Genomic DNA, 17,126 nt, shown 5'->3' with positions numbered 1-17,126 from the left:
CAGACCTGTGCTCTTCATCTGTCATAACCATCGTCTGAAAAGATTGTGACTCTGTAAACTCTATGGAGATCTACCTACACTACTGGTCCTGAGTACAGACAGACTACTGATTTGGAAGAACATTGTTCTATCATTCACAGAGAGTTTTAGTCTTTTTATAAAATCAAATCAAACAATACAGTGTGCTTTGGAACAATAATCGCTCATCGTTGGAGCATACACACTATAACGCAATATCGGGCCAAACAGTCATTTATTGTGTGATTTGCCCGATAATCAGGTGAAAAACCTGTAGTGTGTACCCAGCCTTGGTATGTCTGCCGGTTATTTGTTAGTAAATCAAGCTTGCTCAATTGGAGAAGGTCATAACCTATGCTTTACAGTTTTCTCTCTGTGTACTGTCTGGCACTTCCTGGTTACAAAGAATCAGTATTTATAGCTATTCGACATCTCTCTTATTCTATGTCTGGTAATTACTATTCATTTTATTTATTAGATTGTGTATAAATATTTTGTTCTTACTGTGTAGCCTCTGTAATCATATGATAGCGGAGGGGGAGGATATTACAGTGCATGATCACACTGAGTTCATGTGCCATATTACTACAGATGCCATGGTAATGACGTGTATCCTGCATACTTGCCCTCTGAGAGATCTCCAAAGCTGTTGCATCATGTTGGCGTGGCCACGTGAATCATGTCAACCTGGTCCTGCCCCTCTGTCAAACTATACCAATGTCGGCCTATTACAGCAGGAGGTGGGGCCAGGATGCTATGATTAGCTCCGCCCCCAAACATTATACTAACGAAGCGGCCAGGATGCAGGAGGTTGCCCTGCTCTCAAAAATTCGGGAGTCTCCCGGACATTTCGAGTCTCAAAACATAGTGATATATGGTAAGAAAACAAACCTCTTCTTTTCTTATAACTTTATAAAATAAATAAACAATACACATTCATTTAGATGGCCTGAACTGTATCAAAATAATAAATACAAAACCATTGACTAATATGTCTGAGTGTGAGGTCTAATTTTTATAATGTAATGAAAGGAGGGAGAGGGACGTGAGGGGGTCGGGGGCAGACTGAAACAAGACATGGGACTCCCAGCAGCCAGCGTTCCTCTGTTTGAGGAAAACAGAGTCAACATATAACATCAAATTTAACAGGTTATAAAAAGAGGGATGAAGTATCCTGAGGGTTAGTGCTGGTGTTGTGTGTACTGGAGGGGCTATTATATATAAACCAATCTCGCCAGATTTGGGAGAATTTGTGGGATTTATTGTCAGGCATGCCAAAATGTTTTCCATTGATGCCAAGAACCAAATGTTATGTATGAGGTGTTGTCTAGATGGCAAGGGTCTGATTTTTTCCAGTTCTTAGCCACTAGGCATCTGGCTGTGTTTAGGATTTGTATGGACAGCTTATCTGCATGCTTATCAAGAGCCTCCAGTGGAGAGCCCAAAAGGAAGGTCCAGGGACGTTTATACCCCATTGACGCTGCCTAAAAGATCCAGATTTTTTCCGGGGCAAGTTCCCAACGACCCAGGTCGAGGCTCAGTATAAATGGGTCCTGGGGCATCTACCCTAGTCGGATGACTCGGAAATTTTGCAGGATTATTCCTGGGTCCGACCCAGGTAGCCGCCAGTGTGAACGGTGAGATCTCGGTTGAAAAACCCGGGTCTCACCGACCACTATTGAAAAGTTAAAATCATCATCACAAGAGGAGCCAATTAGAGCTGTGATGTTGCCAGGGAGCCCCCGGGCAGACCTATGTTCAGTGTGAACACGGTTTACCTGGGCATTTGCCGAGGTCGGAGACTCTGTCCCCCGACAATATCCCAGATTCATATACTCGTGATATTGCAGGGGCGGCAATCTGAAAGTGGTATTAGTGATTTGAATCCGTGTAACCTCACTGAGTAGAGCAGCCACACTATCCCAAAACAGAGCCATTTTTGGGCAGGATCACCAGATGTGAAGGATTGACCCCTGTTCACCCCAACCCCGCCAACATAGATCAGATATGGTCCCATATATTGTTTCATCTTATTCGGGACATAGTAACACCTAAAATAGATTTTGTAAGCGTTTGCCATATCTGGGGAAGGAAAAATATTGTTTTTGGAAACCTGTGAAATTAAATTAAATATTTCCAACCACAGCGGTTGAAGTTTCGAACATGACCAAAAGATATGCATAAGCGTACCAATTTCACCACAATTCCTCCAACAATATTTGGATTTAATTGGCCAGATTTTATGCAACTTGTCTGGAGTAAGGTATAACCTATGAACAATTTTAATTAACATTTCTGAATGATTAATACACTTTGACATCTTGTATATATTTTGAAAGCCTTTCTCCCAGACATCCTCTGAAATAATAATATCTAGATCAGATTCCCAGGTAGCTTGAATCGGTAAGACCCGATTGTCATTAGGGGTTAAGAGTAACATGGTACCATGAGGAAATACCACCTGCATGAGAAGTAGGAGAGAGGAACAGCTGAGTGCCAGGGGTAATCGGCCTCATCGCCTCTATGTGCGAGGGGCTTTGTATCCAGTGCCTATCTTGGAGGTTTTTGTAAAACTCGCGGACAGGAATACCATACTTAATTTGCAGTTGAGAGAAGGGGGGAAGAGACCCTCTTTCCAAAAGATCCTGCACTCGTCTATCTCCTTGCTTATGCCAAAAGTCAAGACGGAGGTCTGGAATTAATTGTGACAGAGCTATAGTAGAAAGACTAGAGGTAGGAAGATGATAGTCTGGGAAGAGAGACATCATCTTGTCCCAGGTGGTGAGAGAATCTCTAACGCTTCTTAATATAGGCCCTGGGTAAGGTCTGCTAGGTTTGTCCAGCCATAGAAGATCTTTTAGAGGGAATGGGGAGAGACTATGTTGTTCAATATCTACCCAAGGTTTTTTTGTGGGAGGGGGGGAGCATGCCAATCTCTAAGCTGATCCAAAATAGCAGCCTGTTGATAAGTTTCCAGTTTGGGAGCGGCTAAACCCCCCCTTTTTTTGGATCTAAACTTTAGCTCTCTAGAGAGCCTAGACTTCCTATTGTTCCAGATGAAATTAAACGCAATAGTATAAAATTTCTTAAGGAGAGACATAGGTACTATAAAGGGAATGGAGCGAAACAGATACAGAATCTTCGGGAGCAACATCATGTTTACCGCTGCCACTCTACCCATCCAAGATATCTCATAGTTTGTCCATTACTTTGTAAGCTTATCAAACTGTCTCAGTAATGGCTGGTAATTACATTCAATGACTAGATTAGGGTCCATAGGTATACGTATGCCTAAGTATGTCATATGCAGGGGACACCACTGAAATTTATAAAGTGATTTCAAAGAGTTCAGAGCTTCTTGCGTGAGGGCCACCCCTAAAACCTCTGTTTTAACAGTGTTTAGCTTATAATAGGATACTTCTGAGTATTCTTGCAGGATTCTAGCTACAGCAGGGATAGAAAACTCAGGATTTGTGATAAATAAGATTACATCGTCGGCAAAAAGACAAATCTTATGGTGATGGTAACCGATAACCGAGCCCTCCACTTCTTCAGCAAATCTGATCTTAGCAGCCAAGGGTCCTATAGCCAGGGCAAAGATCAGAGGGGAGAGGGGGCAGCCCTGTCTGGTACCATTAGAGAAGGCTGAGGAAAGGAATCCATTGCTGAGAACCCTGGCCGGGGGGATAGTGTACAAAGTAGCTATGGCTTGAAGGAAAAAAACTCCAAAGACATTAATAGTAAAGGAACCGAGCTATTTGAGTGAAATAAAATGTTCAGGACCCTCCTAGTGTTATCTGGGGCCTGTCTTCCGGGTGCAAATCTCAATTGGTCTAGCTGGATTAACTGTGAAAGGATAGGGTTTAACCGGTTGGCAATCGTCCTAGCAAATATTTTAAGATCTAAGTTAAGCAGCGCTATAGGTCGATAATTATGACAATATGAGGGATCTTTTCCAGGCTTTGGGATGGTGACTATTTGAGCCTCAAGCATTTCTGCCATAAAGAACGTATCCTTAGTGGCAAAATTAAATAATTTGGTGAGAACCGCGAGTAGCTTGGGCTGGAAGGAAGAATAGAAGTCCAGGCTAAAACCATCCGGACCTGGAGCCTTCCCACGCTTCATAGTTTTTATAGCGGCCTTAACCTCTTCCTCCGTCCAGTCTGAGCACAGAGCTTCAGCATCCTCAGGAGATAAGGATGGAAGTGAGACAGAGGCAAGAAAATTATTAATTGACTCAATGGAAGGCTGGGTCAGAGTTATGTCTTTCTTTAGGTTATACAGATCCTCATAGTAAGAGGCAAACCTGTTCGCTATAGAAAGGGGTTTAGAAATATGAATGCCCTGTGGGTTACGTATGGATTTGATCCTATTGATAGCATTTTTTCCACAAAGTGTACGGGCCAGCAATTTGCTAGCTCTATTACCTAATGTGTAAAATCTCTGTTTTAGCTTAGCTATGGCATTGTTTATTTGTAATAGAGAAATCTCATAAATTTTTCTACGCAGATTTGCTAAATCAGCCTTAACCTTAGTGTCTTGGGGATTACTTTTATGTAGAACTTCTAGGGACGCTAATTGTGATTCATAAGAGGTCAATACCTCTGCCTGCATTTTCCTAATTGTTGCTGCCCCTCTCATAACGGCTTTAAGGGCACACCAGTGAGTATATATAGTGGTATCTTCAGGTTTATTAGTCTCTAAGTAAGAGACTAGAGCGTCCCTCATTATCCCCGAGCCTTCCGTATTAGCTAGTATATGTTCTGCCAATCTCCAGGGTCTAAACGGGCGGTTCTCAGCAAAAGATTCTAGGTGCCACACCATGGGGGCATGATCTGACCATGTGATAGGGAGGATCTCAATTTTTTTAATACATTGGAGGGACCATTTATCAGATAAAACCATATCAATTCTAGAATATGAGTTATGCACATGTGAAAAATATGTATAATCTCTTTCACCCGGATGGCACACACGTCATACAGATCGTATTCTGCTAACACTTGAGAGAACGCTAGGGAGATAGCATTAAACAAAGACATAGACTGTTTGGACAGGGTAGATGAACGGTCTAACTCCGGATCTGGGGCTATATTATAGTCACCCATACATAGTAACATCCCACGTTTGACTTTATGAACAGCCTGGCACAACTTCCTGAGAAAGGGGAGCTGCCGGGTATTTGGAGCATATAGAGAGACTAATGTAATATACTGACGGACAATTTTCCCCGCTAGTATTAAATATCTACCGTTCTTGTCGGAAATCTGTTTCTCCATTTTGAAGGGACACTTAGCACCTATCAATATAGCTACTCCGTTTCTCTTAAGTGGCCCTGAGGCAGCATAACTGTAGGACAAGAAGAGTTATGGAATTGTGGCGAGGAATGGCTCGGAAAATGAGTCTACTGGATGGCTACAATGTCTGCACCCTGAGCTGCAAAACTTGTAAGGGCAATCCTCCGTTTATTCGGGGAATTCAGGCCCTTCGCGTTGATAGAAAGAAAATTAAGCATCATCTAGGATTACTAAAGTGATTAGGACAGCTTACTCTGAATTTCAGTCTCGGCGGCTTCCATCTTCAGTCTCTAAGACAAGAAACAAAAGGGAAGACACAAAAGGAAGGGGAGAAACACAAAAAACAGAAAAAAACAGAAATAGAACCCATAGGGGAACTATTACTTTTGCCACTATATAGAGGAAAGAAAAAGAAGTGGCAAAAAATAGATAGCAATATGGTGGTCATGCACCCGGGCCTTGGGCGCTCCAACCTAAAACCTTCTAAGCAGGAGATAAATGGTAATATTTTTTAATATGAATACGAGATCAGCAAAACGGTCGAAAACACATTAGTAACTGTTCACCGCCACCTATAATCTAAGGTGTCATAGTCATGAAGCCAATGACACAAGAACAGATAACATTTCAAATACAATAAAATCATAACAACTTGAGAACTTGAGAATTGAAACATCAACAAAAGTTATATCTACTGAGTGCTAGACCCAAGCATCTAAATTTTGGCAATTTCCACCACACCCCAGCCCCTCCTCAGAAGGCCCAGGGGAAAGAGGGCAGAAGCCAAATATCGGAAATACTTGCTGAGACACTCAAAAGTATCATCATAGAATAAGGACATTTCCACCAAACTTTAGACCAAAAGATGAAGATTATGTCAAATTGTAAGTTATGTTATTTCTTGATGTGCCAGTGACTAAAGAAAGTCTCATGGATGAACTGCTGTCCATTCCTTGGACACCTGGTTGACCTTGGAACGCGCAGTTGGGTCTGATGGTTGTATAACCCAGTCTTTCGGCAGTACTAGGCCTTTATCTGAGGATGGAAATACGACCAGAGTACCATTTCTGTGGACAAGATGTTTAGTCTGGAACCCCCACCGGTATTGGATATTGGCCAACCGCAAGGCTGATGTTATCTGGTAAAACGATCTGCGCTTGGCCAAGGTAGCCACCGAGATGTCCGAAAATAGTTGAAGGTCGCCCAGCTCCCCATTAGTTGGAGATGAAGGTAGTGAGGCTCTCAAGATCTGTTCTTTGATCTTATAGAAGTGAACAATAAGGAGGGTATTTTTAGGAGACACTTCCGGGGCATTCTTAGCCTTGGGCAAACAGTGGATCCGATCTATAAGCAGGTCTGTATCAGAGGCAGATGGCAGAAGTTTATGGAACAGATCCATGGCATACTGGTAAAGATTAGCATTAGTAACAGAGTCAGGTATACCTCGGATCTTTATGTTGTTGCGACGGTATTTGTCTTCCAGGTCCACCAATTTGTCTTTATGCCCAGTAACCTCTTCCTGCAGGAAATCGTGCGCTGAAATTAAGTCATTATGGGAAGAAACCAGTTCCTCAAATTTGTGCTCCAGATGATCCGTTCTAGATCTAAGAGAGCGGTCACTTCAGCTCTAATTTCTTTAATAGATGTTCTAGAGTTTTTAATAGAGTTCAGATGTTATATCCACTTTAAGGACTGACAGGAGAGATTGAATGGATCTCAGTGTAACTGGACCGTTCATTTCCAATGCTTGTAAGTCAGACTGATCTCTAGATGGTTCTGGCTGTGACATAGACTGAGGCGGATGAGAGATCTGGCAAGTTTGACGCGACAAGGCTTGAGCTGCTGACTTGTCCGACGAGGATGCAGGAGATCCAGATCCAAAGAATTTCACTAGAGGAGCAGGTTTGCTAGGTTTCACCTTTTTGGTCAGCATAATGCTCCAAGAAGATAAAGGCATGCTAAACAAGGATACCCACACCTCCGCTGTTACGGATAGCATCAGATGTTATATTGTGGAAAGTGGTTAGGTTAGAGCACGGCCCAGGAGAATAACTTTTCATTTGAGCATCAACATCATCTGGATAGCCCAATTAAAGTGGCATGAATCCCGCAGCATTCTGGCAAAGCAAAGAGGACTTCAGAATTTTACATATCTGTCTAGAGATGTAGTATTACAGTTCTGCCACTAGATGGCAGCAGAGCCACAGCTAGAAGCCCTCAATGCCACAGAAGGGCAATCCGAAGAAAACAGATACAAGTATTCACTGCCGGGAGCATACACGCTTCAGAAGCTCACAGGGCTGGATACTGTATAACGGATGTACAAGCTGTGAGCTGTGAGCTGTGACTCACCCAGCACATACAGAAGCTTCAGCTCTATCTCCGATCACAGGGAGCCCCACAGGATACACAGGACAGCCAACACACCTCTTTTTTTAATAAGTGTTCCCATAGTATTCCATTCAAAAAAAACAAATTCCCCAGAGACTTCAACATCAAAACAGGCATAATCCTGGACCAGTTCAACAGGAGGTGTAACCCCTAGTCAGCCTGTCTGAGGTAGATGAGGGCCAGACTGCTAGGCTCTCCTTTTTTTTTTTTTTTCTTTTTTAAGTCCAGTATAATTCCCAGTGGTATGGCATTGGTGGCCCCAGATAACAGTTCTACGGATTGGGTACCTGCATAATGGAGGATGGTCACTGAGTCTCTCCCAGGTCCTCGGATTGCAGCAGGCACCCAGCTGAGTGGGGTTCAGGGAAGTCTGTATAAAGTTGGAGAAGAAAAAAGGGCACTGTGCCTGGATCATTTATAAATAACTTATTGTAATAATATAGTCAAATTATTAGCACAGTGTGCCAATTTATATTGTTTGAAATGTACTGATTCTTGATACTGTGTATTAAAAATGTACTTATTTTTTATACTTTTTTTTGTGTGTATTTTGGACTTTGTAAGAACAATATGTAAATTTGACTTCTCCAGATCCTGCTTGCAGGGGATTAAATTCGTACTGCTGAACTTATCCTAATCACCTGTGTCTGGTCTTCGGAAGACTGCCTGTGCCAGCAAACTGGGTCAATTCAATTTTTATCTCTGCTGCTGGTTTCTGAGAAGCTCATGTGTTCTGGTCCTGTTTGTTCCTTGGTATCTGACTTTTGCTTGTTCCATCATCCTGCATTAATTCTTGTAACCCAGACCCTGGCTACGTTTGATCTTGCTCCTGTCTACTCCCTGGCTGTGTTGTGAATCTTCCAGCTTCTGACCCGGCTTACCTGACCTTCCTCCTCTCTTATTCTTTCCTGTGCCTGCAGTCATCCTATTTGTGCCTGGTCTCTAGCTCCTCTGCTAAACCTGGTAATCCTGGTGTACTGTGCCTGCAGTCACCCTATATGTACCTGGGCTCCAGATCCTCTGTTAAGCCTGGTGTCCCGAGCCTATAGTCATCTTACTGTGCTTGGTATCCAGCGTCTCCAGCTTCCCAGCTAACCTGGTAATACTACTGTCCTGTTCCTGCTATTTAATCATTGACTGCACCTAGTACTACCTGTGCAATCTCTGTTAATAATAGACATTTTGTGTCAGGTACAACTACTCTGTGGAATCCATACAGTAAATCTGGGAATCCTGACACAATCTAGAACTATTGAAGTAAAAAAAATAATTGATAATCTATTTGTACTTTCTGTAGATCTAAAACAAAGTCAAGTTCCTTCTAAAAGCATGCTGGCATGGTGGATTACAGAAGTTATTGTACATGCTTATAATAGTAAAGGATGTGAGGTGCCAAAAATATTGATGGCACATTACAAGATAGCAATGGTGACATCCTAGGTTCACATGGCACAAGCATCAGCAGAAGATATTTTCAAAACAGCAGCTTGGCCATCAATTCATGCATTCTCCAGACATTATCTTCTGGATGATATGACTTCTGAGGACACTCAGTTTGGAAGAAAGAGTCTTCAAACAGTTGATCAATAAAAATACATTTAATGTGCATGAATTGATCAGCGTTGATTGGATTTACAAGATTGATTGCTCAAGTAGATCCCATGCATAAGGACTGCCATGGAGTCTTAAAAGGAAATTCTGTTTACCTGATAATTTATTTTTCTTGAAGAACTCCATTTTTCCCATATATTTTTCAGAGACAGCTTGGGAAGATGCTCAAAAGACAAGGATAGAAGGAGTCGCACTATATACCTTCAGGGAGTGTCAACTTTATTCCTGTTTATCCTCCCCTAACTAGAAACTAAACCCATATGTAAGGGCTGCCATGGAGTTCTTGAAGGAAAATAAATTATTAAGTAAACATAATTTGCATATTCATTGAAATATTTAACTGGAGTTCCCAAAGTAGAAACATTGCCCTAGCTCGCTCACAATAACATAAAGTATTGATTACATTTCTACAGCAAACAAACCTTAAGAAAAATGTATAATTGTTTATTTACAAAATACAAGCTTGTGCTGTGATAATATCACTTAAAATTTCAATCCTGAAACTGCCTCTTCAAATGAAACAATTATTTTTATAAACACTGAACAGTAGGCTTTGTTACAATTCAAATGACATACTACAATTGGCTGAGATAGAATATGGGTGTTTTTTGGTGCTTAGGGATGCAATCGGATAGTTTTAGGAAACTTAGAATGTCTTTGTACACTATTAGCAACATCTGTCCTTCAAATTATATCTTCACTGCTGCTCACATCCCTGTCCTCAACTCACACAAACAAATAAAATTGGCATAAAAAAATACCACATCAAATAAAATGATAAAAGTAAAATAATATAGAACAATGTAATATATAATTCATGATAATATATTGGCTTCACCAAAAAATAACTGACAAACACTACTCATTTACATAGAATTTTATGTGAATATGACACGGCTACAAATAGGCTGTGCAATGCATGTTCCACTTTAAATGCTCTAACTGTGCTGTCTATCTAAAACAAATATGGTCCATCTTTAGGTAGACTAAAACACCTTCCAATGATGACTTTGCAGTTCTGCCTTGCTTCTACGGAATAAAAACTGTAAAGAAACGTTGCAATTTATCATTCACCATAGTGACAAAGCACATGATTGTATTTTGTTCTTAATTTGTCTTTTCCAGATAATTTTTGTGCAACTCATTTGTTTTGCTTTTCTATATGTGTAACCATTTGAGTAAAAATTGTTGTGTAAAAATATCCATTCTCATGCATATCTATTTATAATATTACCTTATATACATACTGTGACTGGATCACTATTAAATAACTTTTGGTAAAAATTTATTTAAAGCAAATAGCGCAGGGCACTTATTTATGTAATTGCACGTGCACTTATTTTTTGATATTGTGAGATAGGAAATCGTTATTTCTGAGACCAGGGGAAGAAATGTGTCTCTTGTTTAACCTGGCTATAGGATTTGCCTATTTCTGATGTATATTTCTGATACAATGAGCCTGTGTTTACCAAGCCTTTGTTGTATTATGATGTGGGGAAGTAGCTTGTTTTGGGTTTTTTTGTTTTGTGGGAATGGGTATTCGGCGACTGTCTGAAGTATTCATGCCAGTCAGACCTTTTGACTTGCTAGTGGGTCTCCTGCTTCTGAAATAAGATCCAGGAAATCACAGCAAAGGTTTTAAGAATTGCATAGCTAAGTATAAATATCAGTGGCTTTGCAATTTCTAGTAAATCTATGTTTGTGTAAATAGAGTATATCCTGATGCTAAAAATAGCATGTGTCTGAAAGGTATAAATGCACTGACTTGTACACTGAAATGTATCATTCTGATTTTCCATCTGACCTGACCACTGATACCTTAAATCAGTGGGACAGTCCTTGTCAGGACACTTGAGCAATAAACATCACTCTACTTCAAAGACCTGCTTGACAACTTCTTCAATATTATAGTAATCCTGTGACCTGCCGATTAGACCCTAAATGTAATCCGTTCTCCGGCTGATTCTGAGGTTTGGACCCAAGCTTTTCCAGTACCACCGCTCTGCCTGCTACCTGCAGCTCTGGTCAGTGTGATAGGCCAGGGAGGATCCATCCACAGCAACCCGGATCCATAGTAAGAGGTCCGGAGTTACCAGCCCAAGTGTACCAGCACAGGAGTACACTAGCAGTGACAGTTATCCAGAAGGAACGTGGTTCTGAGCGCCATAAAGGAGTACAGTGGTGGCAGCATTTTAAGCCCCTCCTGCTGCGGCAATAGGGCGCATTTGGGATAACGAAAGGGAACAGTGGCAAAGTAAGCACAGCCGGTTCCCAGCAACAGCAGACAGGGTGGCATAGGCGGTCCATCCTGTCACACATACATTTTCTCTTTCTATAGATTTTTTAGAAGGAGCGAATAAGAATTTATTTTTCACTTTCTGGCTTGGTTGAGGGAGGGGATTATCTCACTATTACTGCAACAGCTACACCTTTTCCAGAGTACATATACATTGGCCAGTGCAGAAAAGTGTATTTACGTTATTTAACTTTATTTGAACATCTATGTACTTATTGCACATGTCTTACTGTAACTTTAGGAAATGACTTTCTTTTTAGGTTGTGGAGGCTTGTAAATGTCGTCTTTTGTTATTTATAAAGTGGTAAATACATTGCATATTGGATATTAAACACAGATCCTTCTGTCTAATCCTTTGTTTTATGTCTTTAGGAATGGTATTGAGAGGTTGTGCGTTGGTGCTGGAGTTTTAGATAATACATATGGAATACGTTATGAGCCAAGGTAAAATCTACGAGTCTGCTTCACCACTTCATCCTTCATATATTTTTATACAACAACATTGTTACTAGTTGATGCTTCTTTTTAACCTGACGCAAGCTGCACATGTCAGTGGTTAGTTATCTATTAAACCAGTGGTTCCCAAACTTTCTCAGTTCGAGGCACCCTTAGGGTCTCCATAAATTTTTCAAGGCACCCCTAAGTCCAAATAATTACGTTGTAGTCCCAATTTTTAAGTATTTGGGTCAAAATAACGTAATAAGTATTTTGGACAGAAAGTTGTTTGCAAAACTAATACACATAAATCCAACGAAGATTGTGGAAAAAAAATTATATTTATTTCAAAAGAACAATTTACAGCACTCATTACACACAAAATAAATTAACAATATGTACAAAAATGTGTTTGGTATTTTTATAACATTCTTTAATAATCAAACTTATTATTTTATATATTAATGGGATGTGTGCGCCTGTTGTGCACTACACAACTTTTCAAACCTTGGAATCAGCTTGGACACTGCCACCCTCATTTCCTGTTTAACATTAACTTTTGAACGCTATTTGCTCTTTATTACAGCAACAGCCGAAAACCCAGCTTCACATAGATATGTTGTTGCAAATGAAACTAGGATTTAGTACTTAGTATCGGATATTCATCTTTAATGGATATCCAAAACTCTTCAAGTCCCATGCTGTTAAATTTTACTTTTAAACACATGAGAGCTGAATGAGTTTTTCTTCTTCTGTAGAAGTGAATTCAGATGGGGCATTAGTACTGAATGGGTGTTGGATCCATACAAATTTCTCCATATTCTCTGGAAAATATTTTTCATACCAGTCACTGAGCTTTGTTAGGATCTGCTCAAAAACTGTTTTAAGCTCATGTGTCAAGTAAACATCATTGGATGTAACAAACTGATGCAACAGGGGGAAACAGTCATTGTAACCATCTTCATTTAATTTTCTTTTCCATAGAAGCAGTTTTTTCCTAAAAGCTGATATCTTTTCAGAAAGTTTAAGAATGTGTGTGTTGCTTCCCTGTAGTGAGAGATTCAATGCATTCAGTTTGTCAAAGAGATTACACAGGTATGCTAATTTGGACAAAAAGTCAGTATCCAAGTAATTATTGGCACACTCGTGTACTTCTTACAGATAGGAGTAAAGTTCCTGCCATAATTCAAAGAAACGGGAAAGTACATTGCCACTGGAGAGCTATCGCGAGCTACAGTAATACAACTAAGATGTGTGCTCAGAGCCCATATCCTCACACATTTCGTCGTATAGACTTCGACGAAACGCGTTGAGGCTGTTCTCCATATACTACTCCTGGTAAACATAAGGCTGTACTGTCTACCTGATCCCTGAAAAGTCACCCCATTGAGAACTTCTGTGCGGAGCCCATTGGTGTCTACTTCCTATATATCCCATTGATCTACAACGTGTAGCAGTATCCTATGTCCACATGATTACAGATAAGCTTTTATACCTTGTTTACATTGAGTGGAGTTTGTGAGCAGTGACTGTGCTGTGGCTGATGATCCAGTTACCATATACCTACATAAGATATCTACACGCCTGTTCCTGACCTCTTGAAGCTGACTGGAGTTCACTTCCAAGCACCTCTGATACAGATAAGCTGTTTATTTATATATTTTTGGTACGTTGCCACCTATCACTTGTCACTGATTGTCACGGATACAGCTGAAACGCTGCTTTCTGCTTTCTTCTGTCTGTATTTCGGCATATGTTCAGGAATTATGAACATTGGTTAATACTGATTATACCAGCCTGACATGATGAACACTTTGTATTTGCATTTCTATATACAGTAATATTGACTGTCTGGACGATCTGTACCAGTTAACACTACCGGATTTGGCGCCATCTTCCCTCTTTCTACATTAACATTATTTATTTCTCGATCGGAGTACCATCCGAAAATTAAGAGGGAGGCTGCCTACTCTTATGAAGAATAGTGTAACCAAGATTGGTGATTCCTATTATTATTTACTCACCTATTTCGAGTTTGAGCGACAGTATTTATTATATCTAATACTACATATATATATATATATGTATGTATGTATATATATATATATATATATATATATATATATGTGTGTATCCCAATGCTTCTAAGCTACAGAGCGCTATTAAAGTGCAAATGTGAATAATAATTAAAATATATTTAGATAAGGTAGGCAGCTCCCCAGTCATAAAACACCTGTCTGCAGGTGCACAACCTAGTAGATAAAATACAAAAGACAGGAGGCGCCACACATAGTGCAATTAAAAGTGATATACAGGTCGTAATCTTCCAAACATATATAGTGCTCGTACCAGATGTTCAAAGTATATAAGCCAATGAGTATATAGGAAAATCCCTCTGATGGCACCACAAATGGAGACAGGCGGTCAGGGTGGTCCTGGATAGCAGATATTCCCTCCCGACATGGAACACGGAGAGTACTGCAAACTCAAAGACAGGCCACAATAGTATAATACCGTCAGTGAACCACACCTGATTACTTATAAAATCAAGGATTTAATCACATAAGATTTCACACAGCAGGCTCTGATAGTAAATGCCCGTACATAATAAAAGTAGTAAAACAGCTTATCTGTCCAATGGACACTCGCAGATAATGGAAAGTACCAGCCGGCGGCAATCCAGACATCCAATAAGTGAGCACAGGACTTGGAGTACGGCGCAAACCCCTCCAACGCGTTTCATCTTGAAGAAGACTTTTTCAAGGAGTCATAGTGAGACATATGGCAGCCAGCTCTTATATTCAAGTTCTCTTTAGCGTGGCACCAATCCGATCGGGATTTCCAGAATGGGCGGGATCAACTATGTCCCGATACGTCACTTCCGGCTTGGCACTTCCGGTATAGCGATCGTAAATAAATAACTTAAACCACTAAGCAGGACTAGTCATATGTCAACACAGAATAAGAAATACATAACCCACAGAAAAATTACATCTAGATTAGTAGAATATAGACGGCTATGCCAATCAATACAAACAGAGATATAAAACCGAATACATTCCGGTAACAAGTACAAATACATATACAATATAGAATAAGAGGTCCTTATTAGGATCCCCATTAACCCGCAAAAATATGCGGATACCTAACTAATACAACAAATATCTAACTGGCAAGATAGCAGAATGAAATAGATAAAGGCATAAAGCAGATCATATCAAAGTACACCGACAAAGCGAAAGGGACAAGGTTACTAATCCATATATGATATTAATTCAGAAATGAGGTCATTTCAAAGGCTTCATTAAGACCTTTAGGTGCCAAAGTGTCTAATCTAAACACCCAATACATCTCTCTGCAGGTAAGTTTTTTCGCTAAATCACCACCTCGTGCACCCAACACCACATGATCAATCCCTTTAAACTTGAGACCACTAGGGTCCGAATTTTGGTATGTCATAAAATGCCTAGATACTGTATGTAAGTCTGACTTATTTTTAATAGCCCTCACATGCTCCTGAATCCGTATTTTTAGAGCTCTTAGTCTTACCTATATAGGCCTTACCACATGGGCATTCTAATAAGTAAATAACCGACGTCGTGAGACAATGCGGTCACGAATTTTAAACTCTCTCAAATGTGATGAGTCATAAAAGACATAATTTAGGGGGGAAATAAGTTTACATACGTTGCATGAACTACATTTAAAAGAACCTTTACCCAATTTATCCAAAAATGTTCTTTTAAAACTTACCTGCAGAGAGATGGTTTGGGAAACACTGCTCTAGTTAAAGTCTGTATGCATATAACATCTCTCTGATCGATCTCAAAATGATGGATTGTTGAATTTGAGCATACCAACATCGCTTGCATAACAGGATTTCTGGTACGCAGATTTTTTGTTTCCATTTGATGGTGTATACTTAATACTAAGTCAATTGGTTCTTGGGCTTCCACTATTGATATTGGTGGAGGATTCATCACAATTGGTGTTACATCATATGATCATACTACACTATATGTACTTTCTATATTTCCACATTGTCGTCATCCTGCGGGCGAGGGAGATGTATTACCTCTGAAGAGGAACTCCTACCATACTACATGATCCTTGAATCCTTACGGTACGCAGTTTATTACACCGTCCCCATTTCTATCTGATATTACACATTGGGCGCCCTACTTGTTTTTCTATCTACATACATGTGTATATATATATATGTATATATATGTGTGTATATATATATATATATATATATATATATATGTATATATATATATGTGTGTATGTATATATATATATATATATATATATATATATATATATATATATATATATACACACAAGTTAACCCGTGCATGATACTAATGCATTCTAGTCAAATGAAGCAACTTAAGGTCTTAAAAAGGTTCTTGTCATGCATTTGGGCCTAGCCCAGGCCTCCTCAGGGGAAGAGCGTTACTTCCCAAAGCAAGCGCCCTTTTTTAACGTGGTTTTGTCCACATGTCACCACCTCATCATTTTTCTCCATCACCTCATCCTTCATCTTTATCGCCACATCCTTCATCAAGCTATTTAAAGTGTTAAAAACTCCCCACTGTCACCCCCGGCAACCACCAATCACTCCCAACTGTCACTTCTCCTTCAAGAAATATATAGGTCAGTGTATAACTCTGCCCAGCAGGTGGCGCTGCAGCTTGGTTTTTGTTTTTTTCACACACGCCACTAGACATTTATATAGTAGACTAGCAGAATACCCGGCGTTGCCCGGGATTTAAAGAATTTTAAGACACAACTGTGTTACAAAGTGTTTCTCTGAGTTTGAAGAGACCAGTTACTGGATGAAGCAGCATTAAACCATTTCCAATATTTAACAAATGATCAGCAAACTGACCGTCCATTGTGTTGCCATGCAGAGAAACTCTCATATTTGTGGTTAGTCGCAAAGTGCGAACATGCCTGCAAAGATGTGATGATTTAAGGCATGCATTAATTTCATCCGCCATTGTTCCTTTTTGAATGATCGGCAATGTTTGTCGAAAATCTCCAGCCTATACAACAGTGACTCCACCCATTAG

The 17,126-nt window shown here is 40.0% G+C and overlaps 1 protein-coding gene across 3 annotated transcripts in view; it reads left to right on the top strand.

The window, feature by feature from the left end:
• Positions 1 to 17,126, top strand: part of OSGEPL1 (O-sialoglycoprotein endopeptidase like 1) — a 188,650-nt gene that overhangs the window by 145,306 nt on the left and 26,218 nt on the right. For 2 of the 3 annotated variants that reach the window (XM_075180030.1, XM_075180032.1), the window contains exon 7: positions 11,986 to 12,057. The exons of the other annotated variant lie outside the window; for it this stretch is intronic. In XM_075180030.1, coding sequence (XP_075036131.1) covers positions 11,986 to 12,057 — 72 coding nt within the window. The remainder of the gene's footprint in view (positions 1 to 11,985; positions 12,058 to 17,126) is intronic. 3 annotated transcript variants of the gene reach the window in all.

This window comes from Mixophyes fleayi, chromosome 7, assembly GCF_038048845.1.
Source record: "Mixophyes fleayi isolate aMixFle1 chromosome 7, aMixFle1.hap1, whole genome shotgun sequence".
NCBI lineage: Eukaryota > Metazoa > Chordata > Amphibia > Anura > Limnodynastidae > Mixophyes > Mixophyes fleayi.
This window is presented reverse-complemented; position numbering and strand designations above follow the sequence as displayed.